Raw genomic sequence first — 23,585 nt, 5'->3', positions numbered from 1 at the left:
TTTCAAGCAATAGTTGATAGGTTGGACTCGTAGTTTAGTGAGAGGTATCCCGGGGTTTCAAGCGAGAAGTGTTGTGGGCCAAGGGCTCCTTCCTCTTTTCCTTTGCTTACTCCTCCACCTTCCTCTCATTCTCGAGTCAGACGTTGGAGGATTTGGGACTTTGTTGTTTCTTCTGAGAGTGAGAGAGGTGTTTCACCATCTTCCCAGCAGGGACATGACTTCCCTTCTAGTATGTGGAGGTGTTTTCAAGCTAGTTCTTTGTCTCCTCAGCCAGTCGAGTTTGTCGCAATGATGAGAAGGGTACGACTAACAGGGTGAAGGTGAACATGGCCGTGTATGTGATAGAGGTCCTACTTTTGTTGTTTGCCTTCCAGAGTCAGGGGTGTAGACTTTTCTTGGCAAAGAGTGTGATCTTCTCTCTGAAGGTCACAGGTGCATCGTTCTACATCGCACGACCGTGTGAGTGATTCGTCGCAAAGCCATGTCCTACTTTTGTTGTTTGCCTTCCAGGTAAAGAGTTCAATCTTCTTTCTGATGTTCACACGTGCATCGTTCTACATCACATGACTGTGTATGTGTTTTGTTGCAAGATTGTGTACATGTTTTGTCGCTTGCCTGTGTAGCAAATGATTAGTCACATTTCCATATACATTTTCTTTAGCAAACTCATTTTCAAGAAGAATGATAGGGTGTGCCGAACCTAGTCAGTTCAGGATTCTCATACTTCCTTCCAAGTATGAGTCTGTCCTATTGTTAAGACTGAAGGTTTGTTCCATGTATGAACAAATGGCAAATTTTAAATCAATTAGTATATTTCGGCTAACAATCCTGAGGTCTTAATGTTGACTGCCCACCTCTAGCCACCCCTACTATGTTTCATCCTGGGTTAGAAAAGCGGACGCATCGCTGGATTTAAGTGCATTCTCTCAACTTGCTTCCACCTCAGCTATGCATCAGATGCCAGATTCATTTCATTTATATTCTTTGATTGTTTTTAACCAGTTTTCAGTTGGCGCCAGAAGATTAATCATATTGTTAAGACCTAATGGTTGTTAGCCATGAATAGTACAAATCGATTAAAAACTTGTAATTTTTTACATTGCATTGACACAGATCACTTAACAGTACTTTAGGCAAATTTAAATACATTAGTATGAAAATATTTTTTTACAATAGTTCAGTTATTTATTACAGCATAATTACTGATAAATCCTATGGTCCAGGCAAGCTTTAGTGTAATTTCAGACAGGTGCTTTTCCGAAAGATAAGATTGTGATCATGTTTTGCTTTTTTTTTCTATATTACATATGTTTTGATAGGTTGATGATGGCAGAAGATGGTATAGTTTTCCCCGAGCAACTAGATTTAGTGGTGGATGCTATCAATTCTCCTGATTTTGCAGCCATGACTCAAGTGGATGACTCCAACACCTTTGGTGTAAAGGTTGCAGAGGTGTTCAATATTGCAAAGGTAAATATGAAGTTATGTCAATGACGAGCTTATTTTCCTAGCTTTGTTCTAAAGGATATTCTTTTCCATACAGGAAAAAAATGTTGGTATTGCAGACTATATGTACACTCAAATTAAAACTCTCTATTTATTTATTTATTTTTTTGAAAGAGAAGTAGTACTCCAAAACTAGTTTCTGTAATCAAGCCTGCAAGAAATATCTTGCCACATGCTTCTCTCCTAGGATAGAACCAGGATATTGTAAATGTCTCAGTACCTTTTTAACTCTTTCATATCCGCTTAGTTTTGAGCACTTTGTCCCCAGATATCCGAGGTATCTGGGAGCGCTCGACAGTGCGAAAAAATAATTATATCGAAAATTCAGCAAAAATATAAATTTTATGCCAACAACGTTCATTTTCTGTCCTTTTTTTTCTAAATCTTAGTATTTTATGGTGGAATAGTCAGAATAAGAGTCCCAGCCCTCTAAATACGAAAAAATGTGAGTTATTTAACAAAAAATCTTTACTTATTTTTGTATTTTTGTTCTTGACCCAAAAACTATGAAAGTCAGGCGAATGAATTATTTTTTATGAGAAAGCCAATAAAATTCTCTAAATATAGACATAAATTCAATGGAAAACGAATAAGTCCAGCCGGTGAAAAAACTGATAGAAAACAGGGTAAGAAACAGAGCGCAGTACAGAAACTACTTTGCTGGCGTATTGATACCCGAGATACATGGTCCAAGGTATGATCTAGCCTATGGAAATCGCTACTTGTCCGAAAAAAAAAAAAAAAAAAATGCCCCTACCACACGCACGAAAAATTTTGGTAAATTTTACGTACCACTAAGTCAGTTGGATAGATAGGGGATAGAGTATTTTTACGTACTATTACGTCAGTTGGACATGAAAGGGTTAAGAGCCATTGTCCTCCATGCAGGAACGCTTAAAAAGATTTCCCAAACTTGTGGCTGGTTGATGAGAACATCCTAAGAGCAGATTTTGTAGCCAATTCTCCAATTCATGAAATTTTATGAATGCGATTCAAGGGCTTTTGAAATGACTGTCATTCCATTACTGTGGTGTTTTAAATACCTTGTAATGGCACCCCAATCCCTTCTGCTTGCAGTTTTAGTGGCATGTTTGGTCAGTTTGGATTTCATTGCAGCCTTTTGACAGCATGGATATGAAGCACTTGTCAAAAAGATTATTGGGAGTTTGTGGTGTGAATATTTTCGTATCCTAATCTTTCCTTTGATCATATGCGAACAAACCTTCAGTCTTAACAATAGGATAATTTCTAGCGCTTAGCTGGATCCGGTTAACATGCGTAGATCGGGTGAAGTGTGGTCAAGGACCACTCACCTACGCCACGCGTCAGTCTTTTCTTTAACCGCCTGGGCGAGTCATGGTTAACCTCTCTTGGCCTTTACCTGGTTCATTGCCCATTTCACTTGTGTTTAGTGTATGTGTGTGCTTGGCTGATATTATGGCTGCTTCTGCTCCTTCTCGGCCTCATCAACGTGTGTGCCCCAGAATTCGTTTCTTGGCTTTGGCGGCGACCGATCCTCACATTACGTGTAGCAGGTGCCATTTTAATTTTTGTACTATAACGAATCCTTGCATGGAATGCTGGGCATGGCCTAAAGAGCAGTGGAAGTCGTTTTATAGCAAGAGAGAGCATCGGAGGGTTTCCACTCTTCCTTCTTGGGAAGGTTTTTCACCCCTTCCCGATGCTTCGTCTCTTGCAGTATTCACCCCTCATTGTAGCGTTGTTCCTGTGTCTCCTTCCTTTTCTTCCATTGATTCATTGCTGGTTTTTGTAGTGTTGCCTCTTCTTCTTCAGGAGTTAATTTGATTCCCGAAGGACATCTATTACCCACTTCACCTCATAACTCTGCCACTTGGCCCACTGGCTCGTTAGGTACCCCCCCCCACCCATGGCAAAGGAGAGGGAGAGGTGCCCAACCTATCGATGACCCCCCTTATTTCTACCCCTGGAGTCCTTCCTTGACCTGCAAGAGCGGGGCAGAAAGGGACGTTGGTCCTCAGACTTAGGACTTGGGCCGAGACGACGAATGAGAGGGCCCAGCCAAAACCGAACTTCTAGACAGCTTACTAGGTGACAATCTCTGCATTTGCTGCTGAATAGGAGGAGGTGGAGGAGGGGGACGTCTCCGAGAACACAACTCCGACTTGGACACAGCCTGGTGCACCAACCTGTCCCTCCTGTCAGCTCACCGCTGGTCTATCGCCTCCTCCAGCTCAGTCCGAGGAAACAGGAACTGAGAATCCAACAGATCCCCATTCCCAAGCGCCAACAAAGACTTAGGGTCAACCGATCTTGCCATCCTGGACAACGCTGCATCTCTTCTGATCAGAAGACAATGAGCCCACAAATTGACACTAAGATATGCAAGATACAAACTGGCAAGAGAAGATGCACTCACCAACCCTTCGGCAGACCTGTCAGATGCAATCTTGGCAATGGCTGTCGACCACAAGTCTAACCACGACACCGTCTGGAACATGGAGGCTGCAGAGACTCCGTTGCCAGGGGATCCTGCGGTGACAAGGACGGCGCCACCAACCTCACATGCTCCAAAGTCAACCCTGGCTTCAGACATATAAAGTCTGGGTTAAGATGTCGAGCCAACAAGCAGACGGAGTTTGTAGTGTAATAATTCCTAAGCCTCGTGAGTGACTGAGGAAGCAACTTTGAAGAACCCTTGACCCAAGAGATCAGTCCCGGTCTGACACAGGCATTCACCTTTTGCAAGACCGACTGGACATGCCCCGACAAAGGAAGCTGAAATGACAACTTAGGATCTTGTGTAGCCCCCAGGCTTCCAAGCAAGTAGGAGTGAAAGACCTACTCTCCAGATTGTTGAACCCACAAATGAGAACAACATCCTCGGTAAAGGAAGACAAAAACTTGTCTCCGTCTTCCTGCTCTGGCAATGGAGACCGGCGATGAGAAGATGCAGGCTTATCCAACCTACCTTCCTCGTGCAAGTGCAAACCAACTCCAGACTCAGCAGCCAAAGAACCTGAAGCGCCAGCCAACACAGACACCAAAGACCTGTCTGGACTGGGGCCACATTCCAACTCTTGCAACGAACCAATCACAACACTAGGAACACTACTACGAACACTAGCAATAGATGACTCTTGTACGTGTCCACGTATGCTTCCGTGCGGAGCAGACGCATATACATGTGATGGAGAAGCATCTCAAACTCTCAATGCAGAACTAGAATTCCTTGGAGTCAAACCATGAACAGCATCAATGGGAGGGGAAGGTGAACACCCCGGCTGCACCACTTCCGCATTCACAACTTTCTATCTTTTCACAGGCGCCTTAAGATCCTTACAACGACAAATAGGCACCGGAGCAGAAGCAGCAGATAAATCACCAACATGCGCACGCACGTGCGAGGTTGAAACACACTCATGTCCCGAAGAAGAGGACGACACAGCCACAGCAGATTGCACAGAGAAAGGAGACAAAACACAATACTCTCAGGAACACAGACATGCCGCTCTTTACTCGTTGATGAAGAAATAGCAAACCCCTTAACCCTCCAATGCTTGAAACGCCGGAGATGGAGTTGATGGAGGGGAGGAAGACAGCACTCCTTCCTTACACAACCTCTTAGCAGGAGAGGCGGAGAGGTGATGCAACAAGTTTGCTCACAGCCTTCTTAGCAGAGACGGCAGCAAAAATATCCTCCAAAACAGAGTCCAATCTCTTAAGAATCACCTGACATAAAGTCTTGGACTGATCCGCTAGAGAAGACACAGATGACACGGATGGAAGCGATGATGTCACGGGAGCAAGCGATGATGACACAGAAGAGTGAGGCAGAGCAGCAGCCCCAACTGACGATGCTGACATAGCAGGGAGAGATGTCACTAAGAAACGGGGAGTGACGTCACCAATGGCGCTGAGAGACGTCACAGCCTCCCCCTGACCCGAGCTAGCAGCAGGCCTCACTGGCGGAGCGATGCAATGGCTGACTGTGGGCACCCACATAGAGCGATACAATGATACTCAGGCAGCACACTACAAAATGGCTGACCTCGGGCACCAACTTAGAGAAGGCCAGGAGGAGGAGGTAGAGCTGGGGAGGCGAGCATCCATGAAATGCGTCAGCAAACCGTCCAAGGAGGGTGAACCCTGTAGCCCAAGCGATGCCATTTTGGACGACTCCAAACCTGAAACAGAAGAAACTAATGAAATGGCCTCCTCCCTCCTGGGAAGCAAATTAACCCCCAAGGAAGAAGGGGGCGACATTACACATTAAATCAGCCTGAGGGCCTCCCGATACTCCCAAGGACGAATGGATGGAAGTAAAGGCAGGAGACACAGGCATATAAACTCTAGCATCATGGGGTGTGACTGAGGAAGAAGACAAAGCATCTGGGTGAGGCGATGAAAACCCTTCCCACGAAGGAAGAGTCAAAACTCAACAATGCTCCCTCTTACTATAAAATAACTCCCACTGTGATTTAGGCCACACACGACATTCCTGGCAGGGATTCATTATAGTAAAAATATTAGCATAACACATACTGCATGTGGAGTGCGGGTCCGTAGTTGAAGAAGCCAGGAAACGAGAACACGGGAAACCTTGTGTTCCCAGGCACATCCGTTGGAGAGGTAGAGATCACGCAGAGGAAGCCATAATAACACGAGCACACACAGACAAGCAAAAGAGCGAAAGCGGGCAAACAACCGGGACGGTGGAGAGTAAGCAACTGCGACTCTCACCCAGGCGGTTAAGAAAAATACCAAATGCGGTAGCTTGTGTGAGCAGTCTGACCGGTTTTCACCTGATATAGCACGCGTTGCCAGATTTCACAGATTCCTTGCTTTTCAGTCTCCGATTGTTTAACTGGATTTAGCTAGGCACCATAAAATGATCCTATTGTTAGGACCGAGGGTTTGTTTGCGCATGAACAACCGTCGATTTACATCCTGTGTCTAAAATTGCATCATCCACAGGCTCGATATTTTAGGTGTTCCCTGCTTCTCCCAGAGCTCACATTGCCTTCTAACCCCCACCACTCCCATTCGTCTTTATTCCCTAATCCCTCAAATACTCTTTTAATTATTTGCGACACTGTTTCATATTGTAACTTTCCTTGACCAAAAGCTGCTAATACCATTTGTTTTTTTTTTTATTTTCCATGAGATTTTCTTGTTCCAATACAGGTGGTCCGCGGTTAACGGTGCAATTGTGTAGCGGCGAATCGGTTTTATGGCAGTTGTCAAAAAGATTCATTAATAAAATAAGGCATTTTAAGGTATTTTCATGACAATTTTCCGTTAAGAGTGCTGCTAGGACCGTTATGGCTAACAAGTTCATACATTTGTAGAAATGCCACTCAGACCATAAAGGTTATGCAAATGATATTAAATTTTATGGAGAGCTATTACATAATTATTAGGGTAAGTTATATGCCTCTGATGTTATTCTATGCCGAAAATATAATTACATAAGTGCAAAATTAGCTATGGATATTTCGATTTACAATTGATCATGCTTTTATGTTTAAAATGTGTATGAAAAGGTATTACGTATAGGGTATTTTTATTTCTGCATAGAAATATGATACAGAGGCAGCTTTTGAAACTGCCCTTCACATTATCAAAGAGGATGTTTTATCATGTTCGTTCTTGTGAGCCGCTGCCTGCCGCTCTTCCGAAAATAGTTAAAAAAAGTGCAAGCTTAGCGATTGATGTGTCGATTTTATAAATGTTCATGCTTTTATGTTTAAAATGTGTATGGAAATATATTACATATCGGGCATTTTTATTTCTGTGCAGAAACATGATACTAAGGCAGCTTTTGGAACTGCCTTCATGTTATCAAATACAATGATTTTTCATGTTCGTTCTTGTAAGCCGCCGCCTGCCGCTCTTCCGAAAATATAGTTAAAACGAGTGTAGATTTAGCAATCGATGTGTCAATTTTATAAATGTTCATGCTTTTATGTTTAAAAGGTGTATGAAAATATATTAGGTATAGGGAATTTTTATTTTTGTACATAAATGATACAAATTAAGGCAGCTTTTGTAACTACCCTCCACGTTGTCACAGGATGTTTTATCATGTTTGTTCTTGTTCATCACTGTTCCAAAAAATGCATGGTGTTATTTTATTAATTTAGGAGTTAATTAAAATTCAATTTGTTAATGAAACTTCAGCTTTTTGTTATAAGTTTTCATGCATTTATGTTTAAAATGTGTATGAAAAATGTATTACAGGGTATTTTTTTTATTTTTGTACATAAATATGATACAGTGGCAGTACGCATGTCCGTTTGAAGTCTTTGTAACAACCCTTCACGTGGTGAAAACAATAGGTTGTTCAGTCGCGCCCAAATAATAAAATTTTGATTTATATAATTGAATCACATTTTTATAAATTATATTTACAATTGTTGCATGAATTTTAAGAGAAAATTTGCGCAGACATTAAATTTCGCAATACTGCCATTTGTTTGTATTTCCATGAGATAGAAGTACAAAATATAACTGCAACTTGGTCAATTTTTTGCTTTATTGCGCGAGCAAAAAATTGAGGTACGACTGTATGAGCTTAAGATGTTGCTGCGACATAGATGGCATAATGACAAAAATTAAGACAAAACACAGGAGAAAAAGTAAATATGTATCTTTTTCATAAATCCTTTAAAAAGTTATACATTACTTCACTGTATCCAATAATATTGTATGTATTCTCATATTATTGTGTTATAAAATACTATGGCAAATCTAAGCCAGTATTCTGCAGAGCGGCCAATGTAACGGTTTGAAATCAGCTGATAGCGAATAAGAGTTTGCTTCGCCATATTTAACGCAATTCTGAACGAATTTTCTTGCTTCTAGTTAACATAAACGAATATCTAGATACTTGACTTATATGAGACACGGTTATTTTTCCTTATACGACGTGTTTTTAGTCGGAAATATAAATTGAATATGTCTCGTTGTGATTGTGAACTAATTTTTTTTTTTTCGTTAACAGATTACGTTGGCGGCATGTTTATTGCATAAAATTACGTGATTCCGTTCGCAATATTCCTTTATATCATTGTAATACAAACTTTATGTTATTTATCTTATATCGGTGTGAACCAAACAGTAAAATGTGCTCTTTCAAGCACAGTAGTTTTGATTAAATTATTTTATCTCAATTTTATCTAAGATTGTGTTTGATGGCATAGGTTTATTAGAGTTTTATCCTTGTTGCCGATGCACGATAATGGTCAATAGCAGCTTGAACAGTTTTCTCAGCTTCAGCTATAACTAGGTTTAAATTTAACAGTATATTTCCTGATTGATCTTTGATCTAGGGCGAATAAAATTATTACATTAAGATATCTCGGTTCTATTCTACATAATGCATTTATAACAACTATGGTAATAGTGTACTATAGTATGGTGATTGTAATACAAGCAAAACGGATGTTACCTAGTTTGGTTGTACCTAAAATTTTTTAAAAAATGGTTTCTCGTTTGGTTGTTCATGGCTGTACACATTTACGCAAGGAATAGTGTTAAAACCATACTTTCATAATTCTCTTTTGCTGTTTTTGAACTTGTGTAACTAGGAGATGGGATAAAGTTAGGCTATTGTAATTTGGTCTCTCATAAAATCAGATTATCGTAAGACGAATTATCGTAACTTGAACAGTACAGCTACCTGTACACTATAAAACCTTACTATATCTTTACATACTCTAGACACCCAAAGGATTAAAGCTATGGTTTTTTTCACTTTACATTCTATAGTACTCTACTACATAAGTATAATTTTACTTATTGCGCCATTGCGGGATTACAGCACCGTATGACTGGTCTAGGACACTGTTAATTGGTCTAGTATTCCAAAAAAAGGTGGTGTGCGGCGGCCGTAGGCTTTAACATCGCTTTGCATTGAAAATCACTTGGCGTCGGCGGCCAGGAACGAAACCCCTGCCGCTAACCGAGGGCCGCTTTTACTACATGAAAACCCTCGACTTCTCCAAGCGTACTTTTCTCCATTGCTGTCACACTGTGATGCTGCCTTTTCGTACCTAATTAAAAAGTCCCTCATTTTTTCACTTGACTCTCTTCCTATTTGAATAGTTTTTCATTCTACTGTAATTCTCCATCAGCGAGTCTTTTAGATAGGCTTCATTTAGTTTGGATAGGATTATCTTTGGACCCTCTGTACCCTTAAGTTCAACTCTATTCCTTCTGCTACTTCTTGGGCTTTACCTTTTAAGCTCATTCTTATCTCTATCGCCGGTTATTTTACATCTTCTCCAAACAACAATAGCCAATCTTCAACTTCTTTTATCCCGCTAAATCTCGGACGTTCCCTTCTCCATCTAATCTCCCTTTGTTTAACAACTGATCCGACCGTACTGCTACCACTGAATATTTTCATAGCCTAATTTTTCCTTTTGAACACAAATGCGCAATCTACCCGCCTGTTCACATTCTGTAGTCCCAGTATGCTCCAGCTAAAACCTCTGAACAAAACCACAACAAGACTTACAACCCAAAACTCCTATCAGACAGAGAGCTCTCTTCTACCAGGCAAACAACCCTCGCACGTCTTCTTTTCTGCTCTGTTATTGTTTAATAGACATCTAAAATCAACCATATGCTTCCCATACATTGGACATTCACCATATTTTGACAATGCAGAAAATAACAATAATAAAAATGAAATAACTGACATAACTGATATATAATCATGTGGATCAACTTTTACCTTTTGCATCCTGATTTATATTTAAAATGGTAGTTGTCATTACCAGTGACTCTTAGGTGTAATTTTGATATTCGCTTTTGAGAGACAAGGATGCCGAGGTGGATTATGGGAATACTATTGCTGCTTGAAAGATTGGAAAATGACAAAATAAAGGGGGACTGGCAGGCTTAGTAAAGATTACGAGGTGATAACAAAGGCATGATCAAGATGGTATGGGCATGTGTTCAGGATGATGGATGATGGGAAGGGATTGTAGAGGACTCGGGAGGAACCTATTAGAGGAAGATAGGGTGAGAAGAGGTTTGGTGGAGGACAATGCCTTTTAAGAAGACAATAAGTTATGTAGTTTCCTCTTAAAAAGTTAGTATTTTGTAGAAGTGTTTTTGAAATGTTTTGTGATGAAAGATTTTATAACTGTTATAACTAAATATTTGTATCTAGATGTTATAACTACTATCTCATTTAAAAGTACTGTCCTCCAGTGCTTCAGGAGTTGACTCTCAAACACGTGTCATCAATCAAAACTTATTTTGTCAACTCTCCTGGATTCTTTACTTGACGTAGCTGTTTTTGCTTGCAACACTAGGCAGGCAGCTGCTGCAATCAAGTTTTCTGGCTGGGTGTTTTGTTTAGGCTACAACAAAAATTTGCAATAGTTTGCTTAGTGCAGTTGTGGAATCCCCTGATCTATAAACATTTATGTGAGGAACACAGTTTTTCCTGCCCTCTGCTGTCATCCCTGGAATTTGAGGACTTTTATTTTTTATTCCCTCACATTTATTTAGTATGTATCACCTTTTCATATAATAGGCATGAATAATAAAGAAGGAATGGTTGCTTGGATAGTACCATGGTAAAATAAAACTATTAGCTTATTTTTTTACCAATACGAAATTTAAGTGTAATTAAATCCTATACATATACGTATGTATAAACTAATTTGAAAAAAAAAATACAAACAAAAGCAGTCCAGACTGAACCTTGTTTAAATATACAATACCAAGTTTCAAATATCACAAACCATATTTTATCTATTATTTAATAAACACAGATTGCTGATGACATTGTCTGTCAATGCAATTTAATGGCCACTGAGTTTTGCAGTTTCTTGGCGTATAACATTAATGAGATCAAGATTTATGAGAAATATAAATCTTAAAGATGCAATTTCAACAACTGAATTGTTATTCAGTTTAATTTTGTTGCCTGCCAAAACTGGTTTACCATCAACGTAAATAGGCCGTTTACCCTCATTTGCTATGAGGAAGTCTCCAGTGTTACGAAGTTTGATTATCCCCTGAAAAGAAAAATAAATCCTGATAAATACAGAAAATGTACATTATCCAATATATCTTTTATTATTCTAAAGCACCTGAGCAAGACCCCAAAGTCTTCTTACTAATATATGCCTTGTTCTTGACATTTCTAGTCTTGCTCATAAGACTTATTCTGAACAATTTGCTGCTTTTATATTTGGGGTGGAAATTGGCTGTGACTGTATAGTAGGAAGTACTTGAAGGAAAAAGAAATGTAGAAGGCTGAAATTTTAAGTTTACAAATTTTAATGTTACCAATTGGGCTATTTTTCATGTTTTAAAAGTGGAATTAACATTTTTAATAATAAAAAAAATCTATATTATTAGTATTGACTGCAAAGGTCATGAAAAAGACAACTCGGGAACCCAAATAGCTTAATGATATCATCAAGGCTTATGAGATATATATTAATAAAAAAAGCCTTGCAATCTACAAAATTAGGTTTGAGAAATATTCATTATTCATGATTTTCAGTAACTCTCCAGCAGAAAATAAAAAAATATACATGGTCATGCAATTGCATTTAAAACTGCCTTATTACAACAATTTTGTAAAAACTTTAACCAGACATCTGAACACAGTAACTTGCATGATAGCTGTAAAGAGCAAGGAGCCAATATTAACACAGTGGAACCTCGACATACGAAAGTCCCTACTTACGAAAAATCCAAGTTACGAAAGCAAATACGAAAATTTATTTGCTTCTGTATGAAAATAATTCGGGTTACGAAAGAGTGTACTGTAAAGTCCGAGATTTGCCCGGACTGCTGAGAACAGTTTTAAAACTCGCGCGCCGCAAACTCAGACGACTCGCCACCATCCTCCCGCTCTCCCATTGGTTCCTGTTGCGAGTCACCGCCGTAAGATCCTGCTCTCCTATTGGTCTGCATCTATCCCATCATGCCTTTACATAAAGCCATCATTTGGCCACTTTGTCGCATCAGCGTTACCTTACGCACACGGAATTCGTTCATTCACATACATACGTATTTCGTTAGTTAACGTAAATTCGTGTTAGTGATTTCACTTTCTACTTGTACATATACTTTATCATGTTGTGTGTGGTCTTAATTAACCCTTAAAAGCAGAGCCGCTATTTACCAGTGTCTTGTACGCCGGCGGAGTTTGGGAGTTAGAGCCGAAGCGGAAAATTTTTTTTAAAAACAATCACAGCACGCTTAGTTTTTAAGATTAAGAGTTCATTTTTGGCTCCTTTTTTGTCATTGCCTGAAGTTTAGTATGCAGTCATCAGAAATGAAAAAAAATATCATTATCATGTATAAATATTGGAATATATAACAGCGAAAAAAAGATTTCATATATAATTGTATACAAATCGCACTGAGTAAAACGGTTAAAGCTAATTAGTTAATTTTTTTCGTTGCATTGTACACTAAATTGCGATGATTTTGGTATATAACAAATTGTAAAACGATCAGCAACACAGAGAAAATATTATCACAAAATGATGCATGAATTCTATTTATTGTGATTTATATGAAAATATTTTAAAACAGATAAAAGCTACAACCATGAGTTATTTTTTGTTGTATTCTACATGAAATTGCACACATTTTCATATATAAAACTTTATATAACGGCTAATATAAAATGGTGCAATCATTACGACAAACTGATGAAAGAATTTCTGAGATTTTCGGCAGAGTTGCTGCGCCTGGACGTAAGGAAAAAAGTTTTTCAAAAATTCACCATAAATCAAAATATTGTGCTAGAGACTTCCAATTTGTTGTAAAATGACGATAAATGACTGAATATTAGTAGATGTAAAAGTTTTAGCTTACAATTGCGTTTTTCGACCATTTTGGTAGAGTCAAAGTTAACCGAAGGTTGACATTTTGGCACTTATCGTGATTTATATAAAAATATTTCAAAACTGATAAAAGCTACAGCCATGGGTTGTTTATTGTTTTATTCTACATGAAATTGCACACATTTTCATCAGTAAAACTTTATGTAATGGCTAATATAAAACGGTGCAAACATTACAACAAACTGACGAAAGAATTTCTGAGATTTTCAGCAGTTACCGTGCGCGGATGTTACGAAAGTGCTTTTCAAAAATTCACCATAAATTGAAATAAAGTGCTAGACACTCCCAATTTGTTGCAAAATAAGGTAAATGATTGAATATTACTAGAATGTAAGAGTTTTAGCTTACAATTGCCTTTTTCGACCATTTCGGTCGAGTCAAAGTTAACCGAAAGTTAAAATTTTGGCACTTATCGTGATTTATATGAAATTATTTCAAAACTGATAAAAGCTACAAGACATCCTGTCTATCACTGAAGTGTTCAGCGGAAGGCCTACTTGTGTGGCTGGAGCCATTGGCTGTGACCTATCTAGATCAAGTATAAAGGGATAAATGTAGAGCTGCTGGGGCAGTGAAGTTCACTTTTTTTTTAAATTTAAATTATATTTTTTATTTAAATCAGATTTTTTTTATCAGATTTGTTAATTTTGTTTATATTTTTTGTATTATTTATTTATACAGGTGCAAACATTCTGAAGACACCATTGGTAAGAGCAGACATAACACTATTAGGATGGTTATTTAAATAAAATTCACGACGAATTGTTATAGTGATAATTATTATAAACAATGATTCGGCTATTTTTACAAACATATTTCCATATACCTCAAGTTTTTTAGGTACGCAAATTCTGAAAGTTCCATTGGAATGAGCAGATAAACCTCTACAAGGCTGGCTATAAAAATAAAATTTGTGACAAATACAATAATAATTATTATTATAAATAATTTGTAAGCTGTTTGTTTCACATATTACATTATATCTCCATTAGTTTTTAAGATACAGTCATTCTGAGGACACCATTGGATAGAGCAGGAAAGCCCTATTAGGCTGGCTATTTCAGTCAAATTTGCGACGAATTATGACCATAATAATTATTATAAGCGCTTCAGTGACGTGGTTGGTATGGTATTAGCGTCCCAACTCGGTGGTCACAGGTTTGATTCTCAGCCATTCCACTGAGGAGTGAGAGATGTGTATTTCTGGTGATAGAAGTTCACTCTCGACGTGGTTCGGAAGTCACGTAAAGGCGTTGGTCCCGTTGCTGAATAACCACTGGTTCCATGCAATGTAAAAGCACCATACAAACAAACAAACATAATAATTATTATAAAGGATTCTTAGGCTTTTTGTTTTGCATATTCCTTTATACCTTGCTTAGGTTTAAAATTACACAAATTCCGAAAACAGCATTGGAAAGAGCAGAAGAAACTCTATTAGGCTGGCTATTGAAATCATGTAATAATACCAATTTTTAAAGTTTTATATCATGATAATAGCATGATTTAAACCGTGGATTTAAAGAAAGATTGATTTAAATCTATGATTAAAATCAACCTGATTTAAATCAAACAACCCGGAACCTAACCTCTAGGAGAAGAGACATTTAGATAACTACACAATGTTTGACTAAACCGTAAAACTTTCCAATCCTTCCATGAAACCCTAGGTCAGAAGGGAAACTGCTTACAAAGTCAATTTCCTGGCGGATGATTGATGCATAGGCTTGAATGAGGTTGAGAGAAAACACAGAACCAAAGTAAGGTCCCAAGCAGGAGGTCTAAGCTTCCCAGGTGAACAAGACCGCTCCAAGCTCTTGAACCACACTGATGATTCTGAGTGCGAAAAGAGGTCCACACCCTTCAGATAAACCAAACATGAACAAGACCTGGACCGCCTTGACAGTATCAACAGAAGGAACTTCCTCTGTTCTGAAAAACATTCAGTAGATCCTGCCCACCAAACAAGAACTCTGAGTGGAGAGAAACCCTTTTGATGTCACCAATCACAGCAGCAGATGTCTCACCCTGATACGGCTGAGTCATGCTTCACAGGAAAGATCTCTCATATGAGATACTGGATTTACTATTAAAAGAAACTGGCAAAGAAGGTTGTGCTGGCATGGAATCTCTCGACAACTCAGCTTGTGGTTCAGGAAGGAGCTACTAGACAAAGGAGTAGCTCTTAAATCCCCCCTACCTAAGACCCTACCTTCCTGTTGAAGAGAAGAGGTCTAAAAAAATGGTCTTTCCAAGTAGGCAGAAGAGACAATATGATAACCCAAGGAGATGTCCTATAACAAACAACTCGGCACAGATACATTCTAAATATCCTACTGTCATCTTGTGCATTGTCAAAGTAATTGCACTGTACACAGGGGAGAAGTCCTTGAGCTGGCAGGAAATGTGCTTCTCCAACAGAGGAGACATCCTATGTGGCAATCCCTTATGATGACATCCGATCAGTATGCTATTCATTGGAGTAGGCTAGGCTAAGATGGTTAAAGGAGGTTTGAGTAAGCCAGGCTAAGAACTCTACCACCTAGGGTAGGCTAGGCTAGGGTACAAACTCAACCACTCAGCTAGACTAAGGTAAATAAAGCCATATTCAACTATCTAGGCTAGGCCAAGCTGAGAACTCAACAACTTGAGCTAGGTGAGACTTAAGAAAGCAACCACTTGCTAGGCAAAGGTAGGTTCGAATAGCTGGCTATGCCAGGCTAAGAACTCAACCTTCTTGGTCTAGACTCAAGTACCTAACTAGCTTGTAGGTCTGAATCCCAAGAAAAGAGAGAGGTAAATATTCTTGTAGAAACCATTCAAAAGCAATAAACAATGAAATGAAAATTCTTCCTTCATGGGAATGTTTGAAGTTGAGTGCAAAGACTTCCAATTCCCACTAAGAAGGCTGTATAGCTTGACTGGATGAATCCATTGGCTTGTTCTGAAGGACATCCGTCTGTCTTTTGCTGAAGACAAAAGGCATTGCACAGAGGTTCTGAATTACTGTTGGGTAGGTAGTCATCTCTTCCACCAGAACAACTATGCTCTTGAATGATGGAATATCTTTAATTCACTCTTGACAAAGGAAACTGGAAGGAGGCTGTGCAACAAACCACATACATGAACATGCAATGGACCACATACACAGACGTGTAATGAATAACATACATGGACATACGATGGATCATGTACCTGGGCCTGTGATAAATCAAGTACAGTGATGTGCGATGAAACGTACATGGATGTATGATGAATCACATACAAGACCGTTGGATGAACACGTACATGCACATGTAACGACACATGTACACAGACATGTGAAGTAGAACGATCTATGTGTGAACGTCGGGGAAGGTGAACGACAAAGTAGGAGCTCCATCATGTACAGGGACATGTGACAAATTACATCCACAGTCGTAGAAAGTATAACTATTCACGTGTGAACGTCGGGGAGAAGATCACTCTTGGCCTATTAGTCTCTCGACCCCTGACACTGGAAGGTGAATGATGAGAGTAGGACCTCCATCACGTACACGGCTATGATCACCTTCAACCCCTGAATCGTAGTCTTCTCATTATGTGGTGAACTCAAGTAAGCTGAGGAAAGAACATCTATGCTGGAACATGCCACGTACTTGAAGGGAGAGTTATGTCTGTGCTGGGACACATGTCCAAGTACTTGAAGGGAGGTGACGTCCATGATAGGAAGATGGAGAAACACCTTTCACACTCAGAAGAAGCAACAAAGTCCCAAATCCTAAAACATCCAACTCGAGAATGAGGGGTAAGGGGAGAAGGGGAAGGCACCCTTGGCCTATGATGGTTCTCGCTTGAAACCCTGGAACACCTCCGATGAGTTGGAAACCAACTGAGATGACATCATGGACGAGGCTGGGAGCAGCATCACAGCAACAGCGGGAGGGAGAGATGTCACCAAAGCTGACGTCACAGGCAGAGAAGTGCTGGAAGTGATGTCACAGCGTTTGGAGTGGAAGCCAAAGATGAACACATGCAGAAAAATGAAGAATTTACCAAGAAATTCCACTGCCGAAGATGAATCGTCCTTCACTTGAACAAAGCATCCAACAAAACTGCGCTGTCAAGAAGCCATAATGTCACAGGCCCATCCATGAAGTCACACAGCATCCTACTCTCTTGCAGAGAGAAAAGAATGCATATTACAATTTATTTCATATGATAAAAGAAGTACCAAGTTGAACCTCATTGGATGACAAAACAGAGGGAGATGATAGCTACATATCGGAAGAGCCGCCCATAAAGTTGGTACCCTCACAAGACAACGCAGTATCGTTGTCAGCATAAAGGGGCTCCGAGGATAACCCAGAACACATCGCCTACATGACTTTCTGGGTTCCAACTTCATTTCTTCACGGCACCAACGAGCATACCAAATTTAGTGAAGTGATATCTCTGACAGAGGGAAGTGAAGCAAGGGCTCTCAAGTTCTGAGCAGACGCTGCTGCCACTGTACTTCAAGGTGAGAAGCAGGGGTGGCAACTAGGGCAGGCCTATAAAGAAACAAATAATATGCTCACCCGAAGAAAGAAGATATCTTGTACCCTGACAGAGTGGAAAGAATCAAATTTATCTGTAAGAATAAAAGGAAGAGAGTGAGCCATATGACTCATGGCCCTCTCCCTACAAAATGATGGGATAGAGAAGACTGAAATCATGACTAGTCCTGCAAGCAGATGGCAGACGGGATCAATGCAATCTGAGATCATCCGCCTTTAAAATTTTTTTGAAGTGCAGGATTAGTCCTATGCTAGAAAGCCGGATTCTAGCGTATAAACCTAGTCTGAAAACCTCTAGTCTAACATCTTGAACATCCCGAATCTCACAAATTCTGAAGGACTAAAGCATTACCACAATCCCAGAAACTGTGTAATAAAATTAAAGAGAAAAGAAACAATGTCTTACACAAATGTTTCAAAGTAACTTCAACTTAACAAATGCAAAATGCTAAAGAACAAAATGTAGCTGGCCTTCTCTCCCTGAAGGGGCAATATCCCCTTGTGAGAGATGTATCAGCATTACACACAACAGCTGATGCGCAGCAGAGGAAAAGGCGCGAAGCATATCTACTGCAATTTACATCTGTCCCAGAGGAACGTGAACCCGGGGAATCCAGGTCTTCTGGGCTGGTATAAAAATGTAACAAACCACAGACTTGGGTGTAAAAAAAAAAAAAAAAAAAAGGGTGGGGAGGAGAGGAAAACTGTCAAAGACTGATGTGTCACTGTACGTATTCAAGTTCACTCTCGCAACATGCTTCCACCGCAGCTTTGCTTTGGATGTTAGAAACCACAGATTCCTTGCATTTACAGTTTTTTATTGTTTTTAATCCGTTTCCAGCTGGCACTTGAAGATTTATCCTATTGTTAAGACTGAAGGTTTGCTCTGCTTATGGGGGTGGGAAAAAAAAATAAAAAATAAAAAAAATAAAAATAAACTAAGGCACTATATCCAAGAAAAGAGCATTCTCAGATGTCAGATGATATGCCATACAAATAGTCCATCGACAGTACTGCTCTCATGACTAAAGCAAAGACTAGAATACAGGCAGTCCCCGGGTTACGACGGTCTCGGCTTACGACGTTCCGAGGTTACGACGCCTACAGTCGCTGATCTGGCAAATGAAATATGACACCAAAAATGCAAATTAATCAATATTTAAAGGTTTTGAATGCACCTAAAGCATTAAAAGTAAAGTTTTCTTAGGATTTTTGACAATGTTCCGGCTTACGACGATATTCGGCTTACGACGCGTCTCAAGAACGGAACCCCCGTCGTAACCCGGGGACTGCCTGTACTACTATAACATCTATGGCTGTGGTGGGAATGAAGATTCTAGCCACTCCTTTGGAAGGAATCACATGAAAGAGAATCCTCAATGCATAGGATACTTTTCAGTTTTCTGAATACAATACTCTTACTTATACTACTATACTGTACCTGTTTACGTGATATTTTCCATGCTGGTCCTTCTAATGATAAATCAACATCCACATTTACACCAGCAGCCTTACGTCCTAAAGTTATCTCTCTTGATCTCATAAGGTATCTGAGAAATAAAAAGGTTATAATCAGTATTGTAGAGTTTAACTGCATATTGTAATTAACTCTACAGCAAAAAGGTCTACCATCTTTACCAAAAATCACAAAGGAAAACCAATATCGTGGAAATGAACAGGAAAATCTTATGAAGCAGCTGTCAAAATTTCAGCTGCCTGATGAGCTGAGAGTGAAAGGGTGGCAGAAAAGGATTTTGCAAAGGTGGAGAGAAAGTGTTTGGAAATGGTTGTGAATAGCCTGAATAAATTGGAAAGAGAATGTTGGACTTCTGGTAAAATATTAAAAGAGTATCTAGTTCATAAAGAGCAGGTGTGTGAATGCACATGCACTTATGAAGTAACTCAATGAGGTTCTGAAGAGGGGGAAAATAAAATTATGGCTGATACACGGGACAATCTCATTATCAAGGAGACACATTATCCATAGAATTGAAAATTGACTGAAATCTCAGATGGAGAAGATGGGCCATATGATGGGAAGAGAAGGGGAATAACCAGTTAAAAGAAGTCACAGCATCACTGATCATTGGAAAAGACCAGAAAATCATTGACAAAAAGCAAATATTTAAGACTTGGACCCATTGACAGTACAGACAGTGTGCACAAGCTAGAAGACATACCTTACTACACATTAACCCTATAAAACCATTAATAATGGTGAAGCACGGAAATAAACTAGAACTAAAGATGAAATCATGAAATGTAAGAATATAAACAAAGCAACTAAAGACTGCAACAATTAAAGGATGAAGTTATAACCAGACAGCTTCCCTGAAAACATGTCCCTTGCAAAATATTTCATGATTACAAAAAATTTAGAGTTAATGGAACATCTTACCATTATTTTTTGGAAAATTTTCTTAAACCACATAACAAGAATAATGATCATAATTATGCTATAGTGGTTTGACAGTGGATAGACATAGTATTAAGACATTTACAGAATAATTGAACATAACCCAATGAAATAATTAACAATTCATGTAATATAAATTGGTTAACCCTTAAACGCCGAAGCGGTATTTTAAAAATTGTCTCCCATATGCCGGCGGCGTTCGCGAGTGAGTGTCGAAGTGGAAAAAAATGTTTTTTCAAAAAAATCACAGCATGCTTAGTTTTCAAGATTAAGAGTTCATTTTTGGCTCCTTTTTTTGTCATTGTATCATATATAAATATTGGGATATATGACAGCGCAAAAAAAAAAATTCATCAGAAATGAAAAAAAATATCTATCATATATAAATATTGGGATATATGACAGAGCGAAAAAAATTTCATATATAATTGTATACAAATCGCGCTGTGAGCAAAACCGTTAAAGCTAATGAGCTAATTTTTTTTGTTGTATTGTACACTAAATTGCGATCATTTTGGTATATAACACATTGTAAAACGATCAAGGCAACACAGAGAAAATATTATCACAAAATGATGCATGAATTCGTAACGGGCGGACGTATTAGCGTTATTTATATGAAAATATTTCAAAACTGGTAAAAGCTACAACCATAGGTTGTCTTTTGTTGTATTCTACATGAAATTGCGCACATTTTCATATATAAAACTTTATGTAACGACTAATTAAAAATGGTGCAAACATTACGAAAGTTGACCGAAGGACGAATTTTTTCTATATCATTATTTATATGAAAATATTTCAAAACTGATAAAAGCTACAACCATAGGTTGCTTTTTGTTGTATACTACATGAAATTGTGCACATTTTCATATATAAAACTTTACGTAACGACTAATTTAAAATGGTGCAAACATTACGACAATCGGAAAAAAAAATTTATGATTTTTTCGGAAGAGTTACCGCGCGGACGTAAGGAAAAAGTTTATTTCATAAATTCACCATAAATCAAAATATTGTGCAAGAGACTTCTAATTTATTGCAAAATAAAGGTAAATGATTGAATATTACTAGAATGTAATAGTTTTAGCTTACAATTGCGTTTTTTGACCATTTTGGTCGAGTCAAAGTTGACCGAAGGTTGAAATTTTGGCACTTATCGTTATTTATATGAAAATATTTCAAAACTAATAAAAGCTACAACCATTGGTTGTTTTTCGTTGTATTCTACATGAAATTGCACACATTTTCATATATGAAACTTATGTAACGGCTAATTTAAAATGGTGCAAACATTACGACAATCGGACAAAAAAATTTGATTTTTTTTAAGAGTTACCGCGCGGACTTAAGGAAAATGTTTTTTTTTTTTTTTTCATAAATTCACCACAAATCGAAATATTGTGCTAGAGACTTCCAAATTGTTGCAAATTAAGGTAAATGATTGAATGTTACTAGAATGCAAGAGTTTTAGCTTACAATTGCGTTTTTTTACCATTTCGGTCGAGTCAAAGTTGATCGAAGGTTGATATTTTGGCACTTATCGTTATTTATATGAACATATTTCAAAACTGATAAAAGCTACAAACATTGGTTGTTTTTAGTTGTATTCTACATGAAATTGCACACATTTCCATATATAAAACTTTATGCAACGGCTAATTTAAAATGGTGCAAACATTACGGCAATCGGACGAAAAAATTTATGATTTTTTCGGAAGAGTTACCGTGCAGACGCAAGGAAAAATTTTTTTTTTTCATAAATTTACCATAAATTGAAATATTGTGCTAGAGTCTTACAATTTGTTGCAAAAGGAAGTTAAATGATTGAATATTACTAAGATGTAATAGTTTTAGCTTAAAATTGCGTTTTTCGACCATTTTGGTCGAGTCAAAGTTGACCGAAGATTGAAATTTTGGCACTTACTATTTATATGAAAATATTTCAAAACTGATAAAAGCTACAACCATGGGTTGTTTTTAGTTGAATTCTACATGAAATTGCACACATTTTCATATATAAAACTATATGTAACGGCTACTTTAAAATGGTGCAAACATTACGACAATCGGACGAAAAAATTTATGATTTTTTCGGAAGAGTTACCGCGCGGACGTAAGGAACAAGTTTTTTTTCATAAATTCACCATAAATCTAAATATTGTGCTAGAAACTTCCAATTTGTTGCAAAATGAAGGTAAATGATTGAATATTACTAGAATGTAAGAGTTTTAGCTTACAATTGCGTTTTTTGACCATTTCCGTACAAAGTTGACCGAAGGTTGAAATTTTAGCACTGTTCGTTATTTACATGAAAATATTTCAAAACTGATAAAAGCTACAATCATGAGTTGTTTTTTTATGTATTCTACATGAAATTGCGCACATTTTTATATACTATAATAGCTCCATGTAACGGCTAATATACAATGGTTCAAAAATTATGTCAAAGTGACGAAATAATTTCTGAGATGTGTTGCAGATACTTTTTAGTGCGAGAAGAAAGAAATTCCTGCTTGTACGCCTGCGTAATGATTGTAAACAAAACAATGCCTTGATCCGTGAGCTCCCAGCATCCCCCAAGACGCATGATTCAAAAGTTTCTGCCTAGTAGGCCTATAACTATTTTTCCGTGAATTTTTAAAAAAACTTTTTTATATCGACGTATCATACGTCCAATCGGCACCCAACAGACAATTTATATCGACGTTTAATATGTCCAATCAGCGTTAAAGGGTTAATATGAAAGAATAACATTTTTACATAGAGCTCACCAAAAAAACTTGTTCTTAAATGAGGTGCAAATTGGAGAAAGGTAAATTGTAGAGAAATTGGACGGTCTAGTTAGGCAATACTCCTGAGAAAGAATTAAAAATAAACAGCAAAAATGTGTACAGCTAAGGCCAAAAATACACTGGAAAGAACCTTTGGTGACATGTACAGCATGCCACACATGACCAACTGTAAGTGGCAAACACATATGGACAACTGTAAGTGGCAACCCCCTACAAACAATATTTTTATGATAATGAATACACATAACACTTAAGATATGGTGATATGACAGGATGGAAGTGCTACTGAACCAAACATTCAGTATAAACCTTACTAAGCTGCGATGATCTGGTAATTAAATAACAATAACACAAATATACTTCAACAGTTTAACTCCTTATCCAAAAATGTTCATGTTAAGGCTGAACAGAAACAATCCACAGTAAACAGAAAATTTGTCTGCACACTATGTAGACATAC

The 23,585-nt window shown here is 38.2% G+C and overlaps 2 protein-coding genes across 5 annotated transcripts in view; one reads left to right on the top strand and one right to left on the bottom strand.

Moving 5' to 3' along the window:
- Positions 1-23,585, top strand: part of LOC135220773 (protein arginine N-methyltransferase 9-like) — a 140,387-nt gene that overhangs the window by 110,861 nt on the left and 5,941 nt on the right. For both annotated transcript variants that reach the window (XM_064258242.1, XM_064258241.1), the window contains exon 8: positions 1,320-1,470. In XM_064258242.1, coding sequence (XP_064114312.1) covers positions 1,320-1,470 — 151 coding nt within the window. The remainder of the gene's footprint in view (positions 1-1,319; positions 1,471-23,585) is intronic.
- Positions 7,480-23,585, bottom strand: part of LOC135220774 (microspherule protein 1-like) — a 92,918-nt gene continuing 76,812 nt past the window's right edge. For all 3 annotated transcript variants that reach the window (XM_064258244.1, XM_064258246.1, XM_064258243.1), the window contains 2 exons: positions 19,356-19,464; positions 7,480-11,525 (listed from right to left, as the gene is read on the bottom strand). In XM_064258244.1, the coding sequence (XP_064114314.1) occupies positions 11,310-11,525; positions 19,356-19,464 (325 nt within the window). In that variant the 3' untranslated portion in view covers positions 7,480-11,309. The remainder of the gene's footprint in view (positions 11,526-19,355; positions 19,465-23,585) is intronic.

Source organism: Macrobrachium nipponense, chromosome 2 (genome assembly GCF_015104395.2).
Source record: "Macrobrachium nipponense isolate FS-2020 chromosome 2, ASM1510439v2, whole genome shotgun sequence".
NCBI lineage: Eukaryota > Metazoa > Arthropoda > Malacostraca > Decapoda > Palaemonidae > Macrobrachium > Macrobrachium nipponense.
This window is presented reverse-complemented; position numbering and strand designations above follow the sequence as displayed.